The sequence below is a fragment of the Dendropsophus ebraccatus genome, chromosome 10 (genome assembly GCF_027789765.1).
Source record: "Dendropsophus ebraccatus isolate aDenEbr1 chromosome 10, aDenEbr1.pat, whole genome shotgun sequence".
Classification (NCBI taxonomy): Eukaryota; Metazoa; Chordata; class Amphibia; order Anura; family Hylidae; genus Dendropsophus; species Dendropsophus ebraccatus.
Genome location: NC_091463.1, coordinates 75,214,371 through 75,237,962, shown reverse-complemented (window position 1 = coordinate 75,237,962; position 23,592 = coordinate 75,214,371). Strand labels below are relative to the sequence as shown.

The 23,592-nt window shown below is 43.8% G+C and overlaps 1 protein-coding gene across 1 annotated transcript; it reads left to right on the top strand.

Annotated features, from left to right (window-relative positions):
- Positions 1-3,930: 3,930 nt before the first annotated feature.
- On the top strand, positions 3,931-22,451 carry LOC138766428 (olfactomedin-4-like). Its single transcript, XM_069944024.1, has 6 exons — positions 3,931-4,074; positions 9,083-9,232; positions 12,054-12,257; positions 12,350-12,490; positions 13,354-13,366; positions 21,646-22,451. Exons 1-6 carry the CDS (start codon positions 3,931-3,933, stop codon positions 22,449-22,451), a joined length of 1,458 nt encoding a protein of 485 aa, XP_069800125.1.
- Positions 22,452-23,592: the final 1,141 nt, after the last annotated feature.

Genomic DNA, 23,592 nt, shown 5'->3' with positions numbered 1-23,592 from the left:
ATGTAAACGATTCCATCATTTTGCAATTAAATATACTGTTAAAATAAATATATATATAAATAAATGTATATTTATATATATATTAATTTTTTGACAGTATATTTAATTGCAAAATGATGGATTCGTTGGAATTAAATTATTGAACAAAGAAACTGTATTTATTTCAACGAAAATGTGTTTTGTTAATTAAATATTAATTAGTACAGAAAGCTCCATAAGCCGTTAATTCATATTGCCGGTAAAAAAGCATTCTGTACTAATCATCACTTTACTTTAATTAAAACATCAAATGTTTCTTCTAATTATGTTATGACAATAGCATTATTAGAAGAAACATTTAGAATTATATGTGCGCTCAGCTGATTGGCTGTTCGGCTGAGCACACATATAATGTGCCGGTCCGCAGTACAGTGACTTCATTGTGCTGCGGACCAGCGAAGAGACAACATCGGGGTGAGTATAGAGCTCTCCCCACCCCCTCCCCAGCACTGCACCCCTCCCAGCAAGGAAGGGGGGTCACTTAACCCCTTCCTTGCTGGGATGGGTGCAGTCTGACATCAGTCTGGCCCCCAGGGGGTTAAGGGGGATGCCATACATCCTCCCTTAACCCCTTGGGGGTCAGACTGTAAGCAGCAATCTGTAAAGATGCTGCATACTGTAAGGAGCACAACACCGCTCACAATGATGGGTGTTGTGCTCCTGTTTGTGTTTTTTTTGTGTGTTTCTCCCTTTTTGTTTTTCAGATATCGGTATCCTGGGGATTACGTCGGATTCCGTGAACTACGTCGATGACCAGCGGTTGTTGTTTTAATTTTTTAAATAAAATGGTCAAAGAGGGGTGTGGGGGTGTTTTTATTTGAATAAAAATTTTTTTTAACTTGTGTGTTGTCTTTATTTCTTTACTTTATAGACTTAGTAGTGGAAGCCGTCTAATAGACGGAATCCATTACTAAGTTGGGGCCTAGTGTTAGCCGGTATAAAATGGCTAACACTAACCCCCTATTATTACCCCAGTACCCAATGCCACCAGGGGTACTGGGAAGAGCCGGGTGCCAGTGGTCCCGGAGCGTCAAAATTGGCGCTCCTGGACTGGGCGGCAGCAGGCTGGTAAGATTTAGGCTGGGGAGGGCCTAAACCAATGGCTCTTCCCACCCTGGTGTTACCAGGCTGCTGTCGCTTGGTTTTTAACCCGGCTGGTTATAAAAATAGGGGGGACCCTATGCGTTTTTTTTTTAAATAAATAAATAATTTAAAAAAACGCATAGGGTCCCCCCTATTTTTATAACCAGCCGGGTTAAAAACCAAACGACAGCAGCCTGGTAACACCAGGGTGGGAAGAGCCATTGGTTTAGGCCCTCCCCAGCCTAAATCTTACCAGCCTGCTGCCGCCCGGTCCAGGAGCGCCAATTTTGACGCTCCGGGACCACTGGCACCCAGCTCTTCCCAGTACCCCTGGTGGCATTGGGTACTGGGGTCATAATAGGGGGTTAGTGTTAGCCATTTTATACCGGCTAACACTAGGCCCCAACTTAGTAATGGATTCCGTCTATTAGACGGCTTCCACTACTAAGTCTATAAAGTAAAGAAATAAAGACAACACACAAGTTAAAAAAAAATTTTATTCAAATAAAAACACCCCCACACCCCTCGTTGACCATTTTAATAAAAAAATTAAAACAACAACCGCTGGTCATCGACGTAGTCCATGGAATCCGACGTAATCCCCAGGATACCGATATCTGAAAAACAAAAAGGGAGAAACACACAAAAAAAACACAAACAGGAGCACAACACCCATCATTGTGAGCGGTGTTGTGCTCCTTACAGTATGCAGCATCTTTACAGATCGCTGCTTACAGTCTGACCCCCAAGGGGTTAAGGGAGGATGTATTGCATCCCCCTTAACCCCCTGCGGGCCAGACTGATGTCAGACTGCACCCATCCCAGCAAGGAAGGGGTTACGTGACCCCCCTTCCTTGCTGGGAGGGGTGCAGTGCTGGGGAGGGGGTGGGGAGAGCTCTATACTCACCCCGATGTGTCCTCTTCGCTGGTCCGCAGCACAATGAAGTCACTGTACTGCGGACCGACCGGCTCATTATATGTGCGCTCAGCCGAACAGCCAATCAGCTGAGCGCACATATAATTCTAAATGTTTCTTCTAATAATGCTATTGTCATAACATAATTAGAAGAAACATTTGATGTTTTCATTAAAGTAAAGTGATGATTAGTACAGAAAGCTCTATTGCCGGGAATATGAATTAACGGCTTATGGAGCTTCCTGTACTAATTAATATTTAATTAACAAAACACATTTTCGGTGAAATAAATACAGTTTCTTTGTTCAATAATTTAATTCTAACGAATCCATCATTGTGCAATTAAATATACTGTCAAAAAATTAATATATATATAAATATACATTTATTCATATATCTATTTATTTTAACAGTATATTTAATTGCAAAATGATGGATTCGTTAGAAATAAATTATTAAACAACGAAAGTGTCTTGATTACAAAGAAAATGTGTTTTATTAATTTAATATATTAACTATTAGAGGCATCGGCATTCGGCATCATTGCCGGCTATTTTTTAAGTACTCCGTACGGACCGCCTGTCAATCCTCGGCCGCATCTCCAGCCGCAAACAATGGTCTTGTTCATTTTTTACGGGTCCGTTTACGATAGCGCCGTAGATTCAGACATAGTGTGCACTGTGCAGCCGCATATCCTATACTTCCAAGCATACACACGAACCACCAAAAATACCGCCGCACAATTACAGCTGCAAATACAGCCGCACAGTTACAGCGTCTGAACCTAGCCGTAAAGTGTATTTGAGGGAACTGTATGTTAGAAAGCCCCACAAAGCACCCCATTTCAGAAACTGCACCCTGCAAACCCTGCAAAAGCACATCCAGAAAGTGTTTTAACCCTTTAGGTGATTGACATAAATAAAAGCTAAGTGTGTAAGAAATTTGAAAATTTACATTTTCTGTGCAGAGATTTTATTGTAATCCAATATCTTTCATAATTTTAAACCTATTACCAGATAAATGCACCCCAATATTTATTGCTCCGTTTCTATAGCTTATAGAAATACCCCATATGTGGCCCTATTGTGCTACTTGACGCAATCAAAAGCCTCAGATACAAAGTAGCGCTTGGTGAATTTCAATGGCTCCGTTATATTTGGTCATTTTTGACTGTACCACTTCAGGTTGGCAGAGGCTCTGAGGTGCCAAAACATAAAAAACACCCTAAAGGGACACCATTTAGAAAACTACACCCCTCGAGGAATGTAACAAGGGCTCTGGTGAGCATTTGGACCTAACAGGTGCTTCACAGATTTTCATGTGGCGTGAAAAATGAAAAATGAAACTTTTTAAACTAAAACGTTGTTCTAGCCTTCAATTTTTCATTTTTACAAGGGTATGAAAGAAAAAAAAAAAAAATATGTAGCACAGTTTCTCCCGAGTACGGAAATACCCCACATGTGGACATAAAATGCCAAGCGGGCGCAGGACGAGCCTCCAAAGGGAAGGAGCGCCAATTGACCTTTGGAAGCTGGATTTCACTGGAATGGATTTCAAGGGCCATGTCGCATATACAAAGCTCCCATACAGCCAAAACAGTGGAAACCGCCACAAGTGACCCCATTTTGGAAACTACACCCCTCAATGAATCTAACAAGGGGTGCAGTGAGCATATGGACCTCACTGGTGACGGGCACAAATGTGGAACAATGTGACGTGAAAGTGAAAATTTTCATTTTTTCACTTTCACGGCACAAATGTGGCCATTATCAAGGGGTCCGTATCCTCACTGCACCCCTTGTTAGATTCCATGAGGGGTGTAGTTTCCAGAATGGGGTCATTTGTGGGGGGTTTTCACTGTCTTGGCAGCACGAGGGCTCTGTAAATGCGTCATGGCGTTCTTCATTCATTCTGGCCAAATCCAGCCTCCAAAATCCAAATGGAGCTCCTTGCCTTCGGAGGCTTGCCCTGCATCCACATTGCGCTTTATGTCCACATGTGGAGTACTTACGGACTCAGGAGAAATTTCTCTACATGTATTGTGTCTTTTTTCTCTTTTAACCCCTTGTAAAAATGAAAAACTCAAGGCTAGGCCAACATTATGATGTAAAAAACTTAATACAGTGGTACCTCGGTTTTCGAACATAATTGGTTCTGGAAGGCTGTTCTAGAACCGAGCAGTTCGAGAACCAAGCTGTAAGTTCCCATAGGGAACAATGTAAATGTGATTAATTGGTTTTTACACTCCGTGGGTCAGGTGCAGAGCACCTGGCCCACAGAGTGCAAAAACACTCCACATCCCCCGCAACAGTGAGAGGCAGGAGCGGGCGGCTATTTAAACCTGCCGCCGTGCTCCTGCTTCAATCAGCTGCGGGGAACACCCTGTAAAGAAGTGGGGAATCCAATCATAATGATGGGATTCCCCACTTCTTTACAGGGTGTCCCCAGCAGCTGAGAGGAGCAGGAGCACGGGGGCAAGTTTAAATAGCCGCCCGCTCCTGCCTCTCACTGCGGGGACAGGCTGTAAAGAAGCTGGCTCCCAGCGCTGTCCTCCTGTCTCTCCCCACCAGCCCCCCACCCCCCCCCCGCCGGCCCGGAGCGCTTCCGATAAACTTACCCAACCTGTACACCCCTATAGACTGCGGCACGCCCGTAGCCCCGCTCACCAGCTTCTTGCTCCCGCTGCTCCCCGCCACCTCTGCAGGGTAAGGAAGAGTCTGCAGAGGCGGCGGGGAGCAGCGGGAGCAAGAAGCTGGTGAGCCGGGCTACGGGCGCGCCGCAGTCTATAGGGGTGTACAGGCTGGGTAAGTTTATCGGAAGCGCTCCAGGCCGGCGGGGGGGCTGGTGGGGAGAGACAGGAGGACAGCGCTGGGAGCCAGCTTCTTTACAGCCTGTCTCCGCAGTGAGAGGCAGGAGCGGGCGGCTATTTAAACTTGCCCCCATGCTCCTTCTCCTCTCAGCTGCTGGGGACACCCTGTAAAGAAGTGGGGAATCCCATCATTATGATGGGATTCCCCACTTCTTTACAGGGTGTCCCCCGCATCTGATTGTAGCAGGAGCACGGCGGCAAGTTTAAGTAGCTGCCCGCTCCTGCCTCTCACTGTTCCCAAACACCTCTAACTGTCAGCTGAACATCGGTTCAGCTGACAGTTATCCCCCTGGTTTGTTCGGATACCGAGCAATGTTCGGATACCGAGCAAAACTTTAGGGGGAAATTTAGTTTGAAAACCGAATTGTTCGAACTCCAAGGTGTTCGGGAACCGAGGTTTTACTGTATTTCATTTTCACGCCACATTGTTCCACATTTGTGCCTGTCACCAGTGGGGTCCATATGCTTACTACACCCCTTGTTACATTCCTTGTGGGATGTAGGTTCCATAATGGGGTCAATTGTGGGGGATTTAAACTGTCTTGGCAACACAGGAGCCTTTGAAATGCAACATGGCCCTCAAAATCCATTCCAGCCAAATCTAGCCTCCAAAAGCCAAATGGCGCTCCTTCCCTTTGGAGGCTTACCCTGCACCCGCATGGCGCTTTATGTCCACATGTGGGGTATTTCCATACTCAGGGGAAATTGATCTACACATTTTGTGTTTTTTTTTTTAATCTTTTAACCCCTTCTGAAAGTGAAAAAAATCAAGACGATCAATGATTTAGTGTAAAAATAAAAATTTTTTACACTAAATGTTGGTCTCGCCTTGATTTTTTTCCATTTTCACAAGGGGTTAAAAAGGAAATGAAGGTAAAATGTGTAGGGTAATTTCCCTTGAGTACGAAAATACCCCACATGGGGACATAATGTGCCATATGGGCACAGGGCAATCCACCAAAGGGACAGAGCGCCATTTAGAGTCTGGAATGGAGGATGGAGGCCATGTCGCAATTACAAAGCCCCTGTGCTGCCAGGACAGTGGGAACCTCCCACAAGTGACCCCATTCTGGAAAGTACACCCCTCAATGAATCTAACAAGGGGTGCAATGAGCATATAAACCCCACTGGTAACGGGCAGATATGTAGAACATATACCTTTTTTTTTTTTTCATTTTCAAGGCACAAATGTGCCTGTCACCAGGGGGTCAGATCCCTGCTGCACCCCTTGTTAGATTCCCTATGGGGTGTAGTTTCCAGAATGAGGTCACTTGTGGGGGGGGGGTTTTACTGTCCTGGCAGCACAGAGGCTTTGTAATTGCGTCATGGCAAGCCTCTAATGGGAATGGGGCAATGCCTATTTAGTTGGGGAAAAAAAGCCGCTCCCAGTCTATGCCCTGAAGTTCTGCCCTTAACCCAGGAAAATTGGCCCTTTTAAAATTAAACGTTTTTGCCCTTCCAACATGTCTTTCTTTTCTACACTTTGGGGCTATGTTCACACTATGTATATTTCTGGCCATAGTGCGAACCGCGAATATACGCCCGTAGTTTTGAGGTTGATGCCTTCGCTTGAAAGTATACGATATACGGCCGCACAGTGCACACTACGTATGAGCTTACGCCGGATCGTATACGCCGCCATGAAAAATGAACAAGACCATTGTTTGAGGAGGGAAATGTTCCAACTCACGGCCGTGGATTTCCATGCGGTCCCGTACGAAGTACTTATTTCAGCCAAATTGAACTTGATTTTTAGATCCAAAAGGTTCTGTGAATTGTATTGGGCTGGCGAAGATTTCCAAGTAAATAACCTGTTTCAGATCGCTTCGAAACAAGCTAAGGAAGCATAACTCTACTATGGGCGTATGTTCGCGGTTCGCCCGCATGTTCGCAATCCGGCCGCATGTCTATTTTTCCCACGGCCGTACTTTCAGCCGCACATGTCTGGCTGCGTACGAACTACGGCCGGACTCATACGTAGTGTGAACATAGCCTAAGCTAAAAGTCACTATATTGTGGTCACTATTACCCAGGTGATCATGGACAGTGATACCCCCAACCGGCTCAGCATTATTAGAAATAACCAGATCCAACAAGGCATCACTTCTAGTTGGCCCCTCCACAAACTGGCTGCAGTAGGTTAAGAAATTCCTTCTCCTTCCCCTTCCCCTCATCTGCTGGTGGTTGTTTGGGAGAACCCCATACACCTTAGGTTGGTTTCCAAATCCACCACAAGCAAGTCCAAAGCCCCTATTACATGGGGCAATTCCAAGGAGCAAACGAGCGCCGACCTATCAGGTCAGCACTCGCTTGCTCCTCGTTCCCCGCTTACTGCTGACACTATTACACGCGACCAGGTAACAGCCGGGGGGGTGGGGCGGGGTGATGTGAGTGGGCTGCTCAGGTGATCGCTAGATCGTCTGGGCAGCCCATAGAAGATAGCAGCAGTCTGGTGCTGTCCCTTCTATTACACAGAGCAATAGCAGCATATCGCTACTATCAAGATCGCTCAGCTTTCAACATTTTGAAAGACAACGATCAGCCGACATCATGCATGTCAGCTGATCGTTGTCTTCTATTACACGAGACGATTATCTTCCATAACAGCTGATATCAGACCAATACGGCCAACAATCGCTTTATGTAATAGGGCCTTAAAGGGGTAGTCCACCAAAAAAAAAATTCTTTCAAATCAACTGGTGCCATAAAGTGCCAGAGATTTGTAATTCACTTTTATTAAAAAATCTTAAGTCTTCCAGTACTTATCAGCTGCTGTGTGTCCAGCAGGAAGTGGTGTTTTCTTTCCTGTCTGACACAGTGCTCTCTGTTGCCTCCTCTGTCCATGTCAGGAACTGTCCAGAGCAGTAGCAAATCCCCATAGAAAACCTCTCCTGCTCTCCAGAATGGAAATAATACAACTTCCTGTTGGGCATACAGCAGCTGATAAGTACTGAAAGGCTTGAGATTTTTTAATAGAAGTAAATTACAAATCTCTGGCACTTCATGGCAGCAGTTGATTTGAAAGAAAAATTTTTTGGGTGAACTACCCCTTTAAAGGAGAAGTCCGTCGAAAATTTTTATTAAAGTATTGTATTGCCCCCCCCAAAGTTATACAAATCCCCAATATACACTTATTACGGGAAATGCTTATAAAGTGTTTTTTCCCTGCACTTACTACTGCATCAAGGCTTCACTTCCTGGATAACATGGTGATGTTACGACGCGAGTCCCAGAGCTGTGTGGGCGGTGGCTGCTGGAGAGGATGATGGCAGGGGGACACTGAGGGACACAGGGCACTGGAGGGACACTGAGCATCCCTCTGCCATCATCCTCTCCAGCAGCCACAGCCTGCACAGCTCTGGGAGTCGGGTCGTGACGTCACCATGTTATCCAGGAAGTGAAGCCTTGATGTAGTAGTAAGTAGCAGGGAAAAAAGCACTTTATTTCCCATAATAAGTGTATATTGGGGATTTGTATAACTTTTGTGGGGCAATACAATACTTTAATAAAAATTTTCGATGGACTTCTTTAGGCTAGGTTCACACTACGTAAGCTTACGGCCATAGTGCGCTCCGTGAATATGCGTCCGGAAACTTACGTAGTCAGTGTACAATGTCAGTGTATGCCCGGATCGTATACGGCGCCGTAAGAAATAAACCAGACCATTGTTTCCGGCCGGAAGGCTGTAACTTACGCCCGTAGCGTATCGCGCGAATCCGTACGAAGTGGTGATTTCTTCATTTTTCCACTCTTCTATGCCGATCCAAAAGGTTCTGTGGGGTGTCCGGGGCTAGGCGAAGATTTCCAAGTAAAAGACCGCTGTCAGATCGCTTCGTAGGGGGCTCAGGAAGCGTAAGTAGACTACGGGCGTACGTTCGCATTGCGTACGCATCGCGTACACTTGCGTACGCATCCGGCTGCACATCGAATATTCGCACGCCCGTAGTTTCAGCCGCACATGTACGGCGCCGTACGAAATGCGTACGGATTCGTACGCAGTGTGAACATAGCCTCAAGGTGTATGGGGACTTTAATTCATGTGTCAGAAGGCCACCTCAGGCTTCATCTCTTTCATGGACATTTAGTTGTTGTTACCTGCACTTTACCTGCATTTTAACCTGTTGTACTGATTGATATAGATGCTTTTTAAAAAATATTTTTTTTTGTCTTATCAGACTCAAAACACCACTGGGACTCTGGGTGAGCTGGGGGTCTGTCAGTGCCCTGTTGTCCTCCCAGATTCTACCTTCCCTGTAGATCGTTTTGAGAAGCTGGTGACCTCCAACCAGAACCTGACCATCATTATTGATCAGCAAATCACTAAGGTAAAGATACTGAATAACAAATAATAGTGAAATCTCGTGTAGGTATACATCACAGGCACGCAAATGTTTGACTTAACCAGTGGAAGTCCATGCTATTATGTTTGTAGCCTTGAGGCGTTTCTACTAGTGATAAGTGAACATCCCATTGTTCGTTTCAGATCCCAAACACAAATGTGAAAAAAAAATCGTGATTTTTTTGTGTTTCTTGAACATTCAAGAACAAATAACCACTGTACAGTAGAAGTGTACGTTCCAGTCTCTGCACATGCGTACAGATTATCAGGCGCAAATTGTAAATTACGCCATTGCGCACGTTTCGGTCTACAGTTATACATGCCTACAGATTATAAGGTGCCAAGCGTAAATTGCGCAGTTGCATACATTGCTAGATAAAAGTTCGCATGTTCAAATATGTTGGAAAACGATCATCAAAACCACTCCAAGCACCGTACAAATTGTTTGTGATGGGAGAACACGGAGCAAAAAGTGGCAGAATTCCGCTGCTGTTCATTCTTCCGAGCGGAGAGAGGAGCCGCGCAAGCCTCCCATAGAGTGTCATTATGACACGGAGGCTGGCGACATTTCGCCACTTTTGCTTCGTGTGCACGGAGCCTTAGCGTCATGCTCATAGGAACATTTAAAAACATGTCCACTTATCATAAGTCTGTACACTAGTACAAATATTCAAAATACTTTAAGGGGGTAACGGGCAGAGGGTACCTGGGAAGCACCAGCAATACAATGATTAGTCTAGACTGAAAAACTTTACAGATTTCATTTGACATAAAGCATCAAAATCAAAAACAGCATTTTCTTCAATAGCTTGGATACCAAAACACCTCTGCAACGGTGACCTTCTTAACTCCTCTATTTGCATGCGGTATATACAGTCCTGGATCGATCATTGTATATTAGATAGTCAGCCATTCCCCTTTTTTCTAACTTGCATACTGCTCATGGATATAAAGATTTATCATCATAAAGAGGTAATAATAATAATAATTATTATTATTATTAGATTATTGGAAGACATAGTTGCTTTCACTCATTAATCAACGTTTTCACAGTTAATGGGATTGTGTCACAATAAAAAAGCATTCTTAGAGAACTGTACTATAACATTGCATGTTCTGTCTTCTGTTTATTGCCTTCTAATTTTACATCTTGTTTTTGGGTAACATATAAAAGAAGTGAGACAGTCAGGAAGTCGTATTTTTATAGTATATTACTTGCACATTAGAGCATTACATTGGGGACAAGTAGATTCAATCAGGTAGAGCGGTAGTGGTGTCTCTCTGACATATATCATACTGTAGCACTATATGCACTTTACCACTTTCTACCTGTACTACACTGTACTATAGTGTGTACACTTTTTTGCAGGGTTTACAAAAATTCTTAAAGAGGTACTACAGAGAATTTTTTTTAACCCCTTCAAGACCGAGCCCTTTGATGCACGGATGTCCGGGTCAAATGAATGCCATGTTCCTCCTCGCTGTCTAAGAGCCATATTGCTTTTATTTTTCCACCTTCAGGGCTGGTTGGCGTGTCATATTTTGCGCCATGATCTCTAGTTTTCATTAATATAATGGTGTAACAGAAAAATTTTAATCGCTTTTTATTACTTTTTTTTCTGATATATAATTTATTAAAATCATCAATCCTGTTTTTTGTTTTTTTTTGGTTAACGCCGTTCACCGTGTGGGATCAATAATGTTATATTTTAATAGATTGGACAATTCCACATGCTACGATATGTAATATGTTTATTTTTTTTTTATATTTTTTTTTTTATAATGGGCAAGGGGGTATTTTATACTTTTATTAGGGGGGGTATAATAATAATTTTATTGGGGTTTTTAATACTTTTAAAAACTTTTTTTATTACACTTTTTGTCACAGTAAAACATGCAATCAATAGATTGCATGTACTGATCTATGCTATACCATAGCACAGCATAGATCAGTGTTATCGGCAATCTATGTATAGAGCCTGCCTGAGAGCAGACTCTATTCAAAGATCGCCGATCCGACAGGACGGAGGTAAGTGACTTTCCCCCGCCCATCAGAAAAAGCGATTGGGACCCCTGCAGCATGGCTTCGGAGGTCCCGATCACTCAGTGTCAGAAGTGGCAAGTAGGCAGGGACAGTGGGAGGGATTCAGCATAGGGTCCACTGTCCGTGTCCGCCACCTTGTCTGTTTGAGCGACCAGTTGATCAAACATATAAAAGCATAAAATTATCAAATTTTTTGAAGTGCAATTGGACGATTCCATTCGTCCATAATGCACCGACTTTTGGTATGTACTAGTATGATGAGATCGTCCATGGCGTGCCAAACTGGAAATAACTGGAACAACTGGATGTATCAGTCCTTTTATACCCTGGATGGGATTTATTTTAAACTAAACCAGTAGAGACCATTCAAAAACCTTACTAAAATTACTATACTGTATATAAACTGTTCCGCCCTTTGGAAGAACAAGATCTTCCAGATCTCCCTTTATGTTATAGGGGATGTGTGGTTGGCGAAAGACAGAGGTAAAGAGCTGCAAAAATGATCCAGCAATAATTGTGTGGCCCTGGCTGCCTGATACTAAGCCCAGTAAATAAGCACTGGTCTATAAGATCTCCGCTTGTATTGGGCAGATTTAGGGTTATGTAATACAGTTCTATCTTGTTAGTCCTCAGTAAACATTTATTACAAACAGTAAAGAGTACATATTATTAAAGATCCGCAATACATAATATATACATAGTATGTATCATGCCTTTAGTTTGTAGGTAGCTGAAACTAAACAGACTCACAATATTCTTACAGGTCAAGAGTACACTGAATACCTACATGGAGCGTCTGGCTAACCTGACCAAACTTGTGGGGGTGATAAAGATGGGAAGTATTGTGTACATTGACCTGGACTTTCAGCTGGTAAGGTCAGAGATTAAAGCAATGGAGGCCCTTATACTGCAGCTGAAAACGTTAATGAACGGCACCAACGCTGGGTTGGAATCTCTGTATTTGGAGGTAAGACACAATGTCACAGCGACTTTGGCTTTGATATGGTTACAAGCAACCAACCTGATCTCCAATACCATTTTTCCTTTATTCTGCTATAGATCCCCAACTTTTCCACCATGGTGAACCAGCTGGAGGTCTATGATAAGAATAATACTCTAATGATCATAAAGGAAATTGCATCGCTGAAGTGGCAACTCGAAACCTGTACAAATCAGACAAACTCAGTGCCTTCCCCTCCAGTCTTTCCAATGAATGGTATGTCAATTCTGCAATAAATGAATTGTTGCAAACATAGCCGCATTTCCATGGGAATGTATGTTGGAGGTGGCTGAAGGGAAGGAAATGATGTTCTTTACATGAAACTATAAGTTAGAGGAGTTGAAAGGAGAACGTGTACAGGTGACAACAGCCAAGAAGTGCACCAAGCAGTGTGTTGGCAGATGCTCAGCAAATTTATTTTGCAGACTTATGAACATGCTGCATGGTGCAATTTTTGGTCCCCACCAGGAGCTGCTTCATGAGGCCTCACCCTTAGGTGTTAGTGGCTCTGAATAAGAAGAGTTAAAGAGTTGTTCTGTGCTAGCACTGACATATTTTAAAGTGACTCTGTACCCACAATCTGCGCCCCCCCCCCAAACCACTTGTACCATCGGATAGTTTTCTTTACTCCAAGATCTGTCCTGGGGTACATTCGGCAGGTGATGCAATTATTGTCCTTAACACAGCTTTTAAACTTGCAGCCCTGTGTCAAATTGGCGTGGCCTAGAGTGTCTATGTCCTAGGCTTGCACCGCCTCTCAGTCCCTCCTCCCCGCCCTCTTCACTATTAGGAATGCCCCAGGCAGGATTTCTTATATCCATCACCTGTGTGAGCACTGCACAGGTGTTGGATCGTTAAGGCACCTGTGCACTGTTCAAGTGATGAATAGAAAAAAACCTGCCCTGGGGCATTCCTAATGGTGGAGAGGGTGGGGGGGGAGGGACAGAGAGGCAGTACAAGCCTAGGGCATAGACACTATAGGCCACACCCATTTGGCACAGGGCTGCAAGTTTAAAAGATTTTTTTTAGGACAATAACTGCCAGACAGATCTTGGATTAAAAGCAGCTAAACAAAGGTACAAGTGGTTTGGGGGGGGTAGATTGTGGGCACAGAGTCGCTTTAACCACTATACAACCCATGCCATACTGGTATGACATGGCCACCTGTTCCCAAAGGACCAAGGCCATACTGGTATGCCATAGGGTCCAGGCAGCTTTTTGAAGCAAGGTCAGGAGCTGCGTTAGCTTCATTAGCAGTGAGAACCAGCTGCTATTAGCAGCCGAGTCCTCACTGTTAATGACGAGCTGCAGCGATTGGGTTGCCATCTGTCATTAACCCCTTAAACACCATGGTCCTGACATTTAAATGTAAGTGACAGAAGCCCCTTCTGTCACTGTCTGATCAGGATCCCCGCATGACTACATGGGTCCTGATGGATTTGCCTGACTGACGGAGGTATGATGCTTACCTCCGTGCAGTCCAATCCCCAATCTTCTCATGGAGTCTGACTCTCAGACTCTATGAGAAGATCAAAGGTAACACTGATAAATGCTATGCAATGGAATAGCATTGACCAATCAAGCTAATTATTGCATGTAATAGTCCCCTAGGGGGGCTTGAAAAGTGTATAAAAATTATAAATGTTAATGTTTTAAAAAATATGTCAGAGCTCCTCCCCCAATAAAAGTTTACAAAGTTGAAATACCCCATCCCCCTTTCCCATTATACAACTAAAACATATAAAAATAAATAACATACACAGTGGTACCTTGGTTTAAGAGTAACTTGGATTGAAAGCATTTTGCAAGAGGAGCTCACAGTTTTTCAAAATTGTAACTTGGTTTAAGAGCATTGCTTTGGTTTCAGAGCTCCCTGTACTGGGTAGGAGGGGGAGTGGGGGAGGCAGGTGGTCTGCATAGGTGGTCTACAGCACTGTACACTGTCTCCCTCACCTTCCAAATCATAGCAGATCTACATCAGGCTGGGGCTTCCATCAGGGGACAGGACTGTGGAGGTAATCTCGGCATAGCTGTAACCCCTCTCTCCCCGGACAGAGAGCGCTGCTATACTGTGCCCACATCTGCCCTGCTCATTCCTCCCTGCTCCCTGCAGTCTCTGTCAGCCCTTGTGTTTCCCAACCTCTCCATTACTGTACAGTAACTTATAATATCACATATTCTGCCGTTTCTGAATGTTTATTTTATTTGTTTTACATGTTATTTAGAATAATAAATCATTATTTTGGGGGTGTGGAACCAATTGTCTGCATTCCTATGATTTCTCATAGGAAAATTTGCTTTGGTTCAAGAGTGGATTTGGATTACAAGCACAGCCCCGGAACGAGTTATGCTCGGAATCCAATCACCACTATATTATATATATATATACACAGTGGTACCTTGGTTTAAGAGTAACTTGGTTTGAGAGCGTTTTGGATTAAGACCTCCCTGTACTGGGTGGAAGGGCGAGTGAGGGAGGGGCATGGTCTGCATAGCGGGGTCTACAGCCCTGTACTCTGACCCAGGAAGTCTCCCTCACCTTCCAAATCATAGCAGATCCACTTCAGGCTGGGGCTTGTATCAGAGGAGAGGACTGTGGAGGTAATCTCTCCATAGCTGTAACCCCTCTCTCCCTGCAGTCTTTGTCAGTCCTGATTGGTCAATGCTGAACACACACCCTTCCCCATTGCTGTCATGTGACCACACAGACCTCTGACAGCAGCCCTGCTTCTCTATTCTAGTCTGCTGTACTACACTACTGCATTATGGGGATCTGTAGCGCCATCCTGTATCTACAAACTGCTGCTGTGTTATCAGGGTTATGCACTTATTATACATTATACTCCACATGCTGATTGCTGTACTGTACAGTAACTTATAATATAACATATTCTACTGTTTCTGAATGTTTGTTTCATCTGTTCTACATGTTATTCAGAATAATAAATCATTATTTTGGGGGTATGGAACCAATTGTCAGCATATCAGTGATTTCTTATGGGAAAATTTGCTTTGGTTTAAGATTGGATTTGGATTACAAGCACGGTCCCAGAACGAATTATGCTCTTAATCCAAGGCACCACTGATTATGTATGTACCGTGGTTTGGGGAAATAAACACGCTTGTTTGAAGTTCATCCACCTGTGTGCTGCGGTTTTCTACATTTGAATATCGTTGTGTACCTTTGGTCTCTGGTACTTACCGCTAGGCATCACCAAACTGATACCTTGAGTGCTGCATTTACTTTGCTGAAGTTATATATATATATATACGTGTATATATATATATATATATATATATATATATAAAATCAGTCTTTCTCAAAAAAAATTAAACAATAAACATTTAGTCTAAAAGGATCATAAGTAATCTGGAGGAGCAAAATGCATCACTGAGCTATTGACAATCTTGAGAGGAGCATGCTGCTCACTTAGTGGGGTAGACATCTTGCATCTTATCCGCTCAGAACCTTAAAACTGACTAAGTGTGGGTGTATACTTCCTCTCCCCATGTGACCACTTCCTACGGGAGGTGTAATGTCCCCTGTAAGTGGTGGAGAAGAAAGCATAGAAAGAAAGGAGCTTAGAGATAGGTGGAGAAGAAGAGAAGGTCCTCATTGGTGTACAGATCAAAACAAACAATAACCCTTTGGTTTCCTACAGCTGTGCAAAGTTAAAGTACAGTTACATGCAATAGGGACATCTTGTGGCAAAACTTAGGTACTAATTCATTACCACATTTACTTGAAATACAGACTTTAGCGAAGGGTGTAACATACTAGCGACACCACACACTCTCCCACTTGAGAAAAGCTGTCCATGGCATAACACATGGAATTCTACTGGGTCCTATTCTTTTGCAGCAAAGGCAGGTCTCCATCACTGCTGAGGAGGCTGTAGTGGTCACTGGTGTTGGGGCTGTTGTCACAACAATGTTGTAAGTGATCAGAGGTTGCACTTGGGACACTGTGCACACTTCAGAAATTGCTGCAGCAGGAGTAGATGTAGTAGCTGTTTCATACGACATGGAGAGAAAGGAGCAGCTGCACATCACACCTATGGTTGATACTAATGCCGCTAGGCCTATTTTAAAACCAACGCCAGGATGTTGGTATATAATTTGATCAAACCATATTGCCCCGTGTACCACGTGCAGGTCCCCTGGTTCACACGGGTCCCTACGCTAACTCCACACCGTGTCGGTCAGCGACCGCCAACCCCGCAAAGCGTGCACATGCAGAGAAGGGAAGCCACGGAATGGCCCTGCAACCCCAATGTCACAGGACCAAACCCAAAATGCCCCACCAAAACACAGCCGGCAGCACCGGGGGGAAGGCATTGAACAAGAATCACTGAGTCCTGTTAGCATAAATAAATCTTCTTTCCTACAGAAATACTTTATACAATAGCTGATAGCTGACTGTAGACTTGACAGGAGCTGTACTGAGAACCTTTAGAGTAGAAGAGCAGTGAGCAGCATAGAGGAGTTTGTACTGAGAGTCCAGAACAGTGGAGAGAAGTTTGTGGTTCAAGTTCAGAGTAGAGAAAAGGAGTGTGTGCTGAGAGTCCCAACCCAGGGTATAAGTGTGCTCTGACGGAACTTTAGAAGAAGAAGAAGAAATAGAATACTGAAGACTTGAAAGTAGATGTTTACTTGTGCCCCAGTTTCGACCTTTGTTGCTATACCACCTTTTGCTCACCAGTGTCGGGTGACCCGTCGTATGAGGGTGACAGAAGCCTCAGACCTTGTTACCTGAGTTGAGCAGAGTGCCCAAGATTTTCTGGTTACACCCGCGCTGCAAGATAGAGTAAGTAGGCTTCTAGCAACTTTTCTCTATCCAGATCAGTTCCTCTTGTTATCAGGACTGTTACCAGGGCCGAGTTGGACTACAGCAGGGAGCAACTTATCTTGCATCCTAAGGTTGACTAGTGTGGGTGTATACTTCCTCTCCCCATGTGACAACTTCCTAAAGGAGGTGTAATGTCCCCAGTGAGTGGTGGAGAAGAAAGCCTAGAAAAGAAAGGAGCTTAGAGATAGGTAGAGAAGAAGAAAAGGTCCTTATTGGTGCACAGATCACAACAAACAATAACCCTTTAGTTTCCTGCAGCTGTGCAAAATACAAGTACAGTTACATACAATAGCGACATCTTGTGTCAAAACTTAAGTACTACTTCTTTTCCATAGTTACCTGAAGTACAGACAGGGGTGTAACATACTAGCAACGCCCTTGGTGGACACCACACTGTGATGGGTCCCTTGGGCTCCTGTCACCGTAGTCCTGACTGGCAATCGACCCACCCGGATTATCGGTACCGCCACCCACAGAAAGAGGGAAATGACCCAAGGTGTGTAGCGAAGGCGTATAGGTGCAGGTGCTAATGTAAGGATGAGTCCCAGTAGAATAAACAAAACGACTTTACTGTATAGTCTTGAACAATATAAATGCTTTGGCAATTGATAGTTGATCTCGGTACAGACTTAAGTGCTTCACTGAATCTGTGCTGAGAGTAACTTGCAAATGTTGAATATAGGAGAGGTAGTTGTAGCGGTGTTTGTATAGCTTACAGTCCAGCGTAGAGTGGAGCAGCGTAGAGGAGAGGAGTTTGTCAAGGGAGTCCCAACCCAATGTAGTACTGTGCTCTGCCAGAACTTTAGAGAGAAGAATACTTGAGAGACACTTAAGTGACAAGTTAACTCGTGCCTGTTTCGAATATAGTCTGACCACCTTCTGCCCTACAGTGTCGAGTTACCCATCCTAATAGGGAGACATAAGCCCTTTTCGAGGTTACCTGGGCGAAGCTAAATGTCCGAGCATGTCCCTGTTTCACCTGTACTGTGAGATAGAATATGTAGACCCTCTGGTACCTCTGTCCTATCAGGGTCAGTTCCTTTGTAGCTTAGGATAAAGCCCTGTACTTTGTAGAGTGGTTCTCAGTGTGGGCTGGGTTTATCCTCAACTTGTCCTCCTTTTAGTGTCTACCACTGTATAGTGGAAGCAGATAGACTGTTCTCTGGCTGTTCATAAACGTGTGTCTCAGACTCTCCAACACAACTGGACTATCCTGGACAGGGGTTCTGGCAGAGCAAGGCCCTGGCCAAACCTCAGCAGGGATGCCTACTCTGTGTGTGTCTTCCTCCATAGAGAATCTGAGGGAAACTGCAGCTACACTTTCTCCCACCAAGTGACTACCTCCTACAGGGATATGTGAAAGCCCCTGTAAGTGGTGGAGAAGGATGTGTGCATGAAAAGAAGGAAAGTGATAGGTTATATAAGAAGAGTATCTCTTTTGGTAAGCAAAATACACAATACAGAAGGAGCAGTAACCCTTTACTTGCTACAGCTGTGCAACACAGAGGAGCATACATAGAAAATACTGACATCTAGTGGCAAAATAATAGACTAACTTCATCACCACTGAACTTTGACTGAAAACTTTGGCTTTTGCGATAGGTGTGGAATAAGAAACCCATGTTTTGGGGTCTTGAGTAGGGGAGCCATGACAGCAGTTCTATCACAGAAATCCTCTCAGTCACTCGAACTCCCTCAGGGAATGAACTTTTCCTTGATTGGATAGAACACAGCAGAAAGGCTTTGATACTGGACAGTGATTGACCAGATCACTTGAGGTACCCGGCTCATTGGTTGGTCAAGGAAATATCTCCCCACACAAAAGCTAGAGAAAAAGAGAACAAAGACAGCGCTCCATGTGCAGGACCAGATGCAATGGGATGTATAGAATTTCAGTACCGGAGTGAAGCCGGCTCCCCTCTCACCTGGCTAAGTTGTGCAAGATCGAGGCACAACTCTCCATGCGTATACTCAAGAAGGGAACCCGTGTGCAGCTTTCCTGCAAACCCACGCCAGGGCCGTAACAAGATGCAGACCTCCTCTCCAAATTCCAGCAGGTATAACAGGCGTAGCTACTCCCAACAGATGATCTGTAAAATTGCTTATATAAAGCAATTTTACACATCATCTGTTGGGAGTAGCTGCGCCTGTTATACCTGCTGGAATTTGGAGAGGAGGTCTGCATCTCCCCACACAAAAGGGAGAGTTGGTCAGTTAACCCTTTCCTTCAGCTGTGCAAACAATACATGAAATACAGTGACATCTAGTGGCATAAAATAAGTAGTGCAGGCAGAAATAGAAAACATTGGTACTAATATATAATACAGACAGAGTGCAGATGCTACTCACCCAAAGTGTCCCACACAGATATACCCGACCACAGGCGGGCAAGAAACACAGCAGGGGCCACAATCGTCTTTTGTTTTGAGGGGGTTTTACCTGGAACATCTTTTCCCCATATTTTAATAGATTAATCATATCTCCTCTTAAATGTCTCTATCATTGTAATTGGCATGTAATTCTATTAATCTATCCTCATAACTGAGATGCTCTATTCCCCTTATTAGTTTAGTTTACCGTCTTTGTACCCTTTTCCAGCTCTACGACATCTTTTCTATGAATCGGTGCCTAGAACTGGACGGCATACTCCAGATGAGGTCGCACCAAAGCTTTATAAAGCGGTAATATTATATCCCTGTCCCGAGAGTCCATGCCTGTAATGCATGACAATATCCTGCTGGCCTTAGAAGCAGCTGACTGACACTGTGTGCTGTTCTCTAGTCTACTATCTATAAGTACATTATCTATTTATACTATAGGTGGAAAGAGTGGAAAAATTACTTGAGGGTCAGGAGATAACCCAGCTGTCATGGTCAATGTGGGAACAAATGACAGAATACATGGTAGGTGTAGATGAATTAAGAATAAGTTGAAGTTGAAGGGAAGGACCTCCACTGTTGTATTCTCTCGAATACTGCCTGTGCCATGCACATTACAGTAGAAACAGTTTAGGGTGTTAAATGCATGGCTTTTGGCCAGAGTCACACATCTGTGATACATGGTTGCTGTATATCATGGACTGAGCTCTTTTGGTGCTCCTTGCACCATAATTTATTATGATACAGTGAGCTCTGGAACAGTTAAACACTAATCTATTGAACTGACACATGCGTACAACGAGCTTACTACAGGCTGTATATCATGGACGTGTGAATCTGGCCTAAGTCTTGGTGTAGGGGAGAACAGTTTGGGTTTTTAGAGAAGTGGTCTGACTTTTTATTGGGGTACAACCTGTACTCTACAGATCAATTGCACCTGAACTGAAGGGGGTCTGCTGCAGTGCGGACATATCACATGTGCAGCCTGTTCAGCTGCACAGGGGCCCAGGCCAACAGAGGGGCCCGCAGGGCTCTGACTCCGGCCGGCGGGCCCCTCCGCTGCCCCGGGCCCCGCCACATAGGTGATATGTATTGTCCTGCGACCCTCGACCCGCCAGCGCTGAGAATCCAGCAGCAGAGGCCCGCCCACATACCACTCTCCTCTATTGGATACATGAGCCATGTCCGGCCACAGTGGCGCCACACTCCTGCCTTGCCCTAGGACGTGCGCACCAGTGACATCACCTGATGGTTTGCCATTGCGGCATTGAGCATCCTGATGATGATGGATGACCATTGGGGAGACAAATGGGGTATAGTATGGAGGCAGCCAGGATGGGTAGTGTGTGTTGGGATGGGGGGCAACTGGGATGGGTAGTGTGTGGGGATGAGGGGCAGCCAGGAATGTGGTGGCATAGTTTGCCTATCGGGGGGCCCAAGAAAATTTTTTGCACAAGGGCCCTATGCAGTCTGTGTCCGCCCCTGGTCTGCTGTACTGGGGGAACAAATCCTAGAAGGAGTGGCAAAGCAGTTACACTGAGCAGGACAAAGCAGAAAGTGAAGTATGTAAGCGAGGGAAATCAGTTGTACCCAAAAATTTCAATAAATCCCATTTCTGATATTGAATGTGTTAAACTAGATGACACCTTAAAGAACAACTCTTTTTCTGGTATTTAAAACACATTAAAAAGTTATATAACTTTGTAATGTGCTTTAATTACCCTTTTGCCCCCTTTCCTATCTCACCAGCATCACCAAGAGGATTCCTGGGCCTCACCATCTGTGGTTGAAGTCCATGGAAAAATAAAAACAATTGCATAGTCTACCTTGTTATATGGCTGTATAACATAAAAATACATAGAAAATGAGTCAATAATGTTCTTAAACCAAAGATTGTTGTAGTCAGGGAAAGAACTGTGCAGCTTATAGTCACTTTTGTGAGTACTGCCTCCCCAGCAGTGTCTCACCAGGAACTAGGGTGCGCCTCACTGGTGAGGTTCGCCCCTCAGTTTGAGAAACGCTGATCTTTCGAGAAATGCTAAACTCTTTCATTCCTAGTTTTTTTTTTTTTTTTTTTTTTATTTCATGTTTCTTAGAATTAAGAAGTATACTGTGTTTTATTGTGCAGGTACATGTCTATATGGATACATTATGAACATCAGTAAACCATCTGTAGTGCAACTGAACTATCTGGGAACAGGCTACAAATATGGAGGATGGGGAAGAGATTCAATGGCCGGAGCTGATCAGAATGTTCATTGGGTGGCTCCACTCAGTACAGATAAAAGGACAATGAACAGTTTACGTACCTACAATACAAGCAATGATCTCGTGCTCTATAAACATGCTTTGGACAGAAACTTCACAAGTGAAAACTATGGACAAGGGGGTGGAATGATTATGTTTAATAAGACAATGTACTATAATTGCTACGACAGAGCACACATACGCAAATACAATCCAGAGCTTGATAAGTTCGAGCCCTCTGTTCTTCTCCCTAATGCTGGTTACAACAACCGGTTCCCCTATTCATCCTCTTATTGGCAAGACATTGATATAGCCAGTGATGAAGAAGGGCTTTGGGTAATTTATTCAACAGAAAATTATGCTGGGAACATTACCATCAGTAAACTAGATCCTGTATCTCTTGCAGTAAAACAGACCTGGCTCACAGGCCAGTATAAGCAAGCAGCCAGCAATGCTTTCATGGCGTGTGGTGTCTTGTATGTTACTAGAGCCCTCAGTACTGAAAAAGAAGAAATATTTTACATGTATGACACAAAAACCAAGAAAGAAGGGTCGCTGAGAATTCCTCTGGAAAAACCAAAGGAGACTGTGCAGAGTCTGTCTTATAATGCTAATGATCGTAAACTCTACATGTACAATGATGGCTACTTAGTCACCTACAACATAATTTTTACGCCTCCTCAGTAAGATAAATCTCAGATATGGCTCTATAAATACACATCTCCAAATAGTGTTCATAATTATAGTGTAGAGCTACTATATTTCCACTAGGACAATAAAAATTTGAACTGGTCAAAACAGGACAACTAACCTACAGTTTATCCAAAATAATCCAGTGAAAGGCAGGATCATCGTCAATCATGCCCTACCTGTATGAGTCAATGAATTCTGAATGTATTACTTGACACACCATAAATACATTTCCATAGTAACAGACCACAAATAAAGCCAGCGTAGTCTGATCCTACAGTCATACTATCTTTCATCTCTCCACTAGTGATGAGCGAACATGTTTGCAAATCTTCGTATGATCGTACGAACATGGTGCTAATTGTTCATGTTGACCGGTCACAAACGATTAGTTCGATGTTCGGAATCGTTATAAAGATCATTTTCGAACATATTCGAACTTGCAAATGTATGACACTGCACACTTTAGGTTTTGCGCTTGATAATCTGTACGCATGTTAGACCGAAGGGTACGCAATCTGTATGCAAATGAATGCAAAAAGCAAACCCAATTACTTATACCCAAATGTACGCTTCTACAGTATGTTCGTTATTTGTTCGTAAATGTTCGGCGAACATGAACCGATAACGATAATTTTTTTATGTTCGTGTTCGGGATCCGAACCGAACATCGGGATGTTCACTCATCACTACTCTCTACTACTTCTAGCTAATTTACCAGATATACTGTATGTTGAAATGAAGTAAGGTGCTAGAGAATAGAGAATAGCAGCATAAGGTTTGTTTGCTGTATGTCACCATGGAGAATAATAAGTCTGCACAGGATTTGTGGACATAGAACAGCAGCCAAGTGCAGACTGGAGAACAGGCACAGTTTTTTGTGTAAACCTCTCGCACAGATTTTTCTCAGAGCTGGCAAAGATTTATGAAGGCTGCTGAACACCAGCTTCAGATGTGCAGGATAAATCCTGTTGAGCAGAGAGGGGAAGGGATTTCAGATTAGAACAGTTTTTCTAACATCGCTCCTAATAAATTCTGAATACTTCAAAATTGTTTCGAAATGCATAATTTTTTAGTTTAGAAGTATTAGAGAAATACAGAGTGGATGGCTATACCCTTTAAAGGGGATCAGGTTGGG

What these genes read in the sequence shown, in the direction of transcription:
- LOC138766428 (XM_069944024.1), top strand. Translation starts at nt 3,931, where the DNA reads ATGGCGTTCTTCATTCATTCTGGCCAAATCCAGCCTCCAAAATCCAAA. An exon ending in TTGATCAGCAAATCACTAAG is followed by an intron (nt 9,233 to 12,053) that starts GTAAAGATACTG and finishes ATATTCTTACAG; the next exon opens with GTCAAGAGTACACTGAATAC. An exon ending in TGGAATCTCTGTATTTGGAG is followed by an intron (nt 12,258 to 12,349) that starts GTAAGACACAAT and finishes ATTCTGCTATAG; the next exon opens with ATCCCCAACTTTTCCACCAT.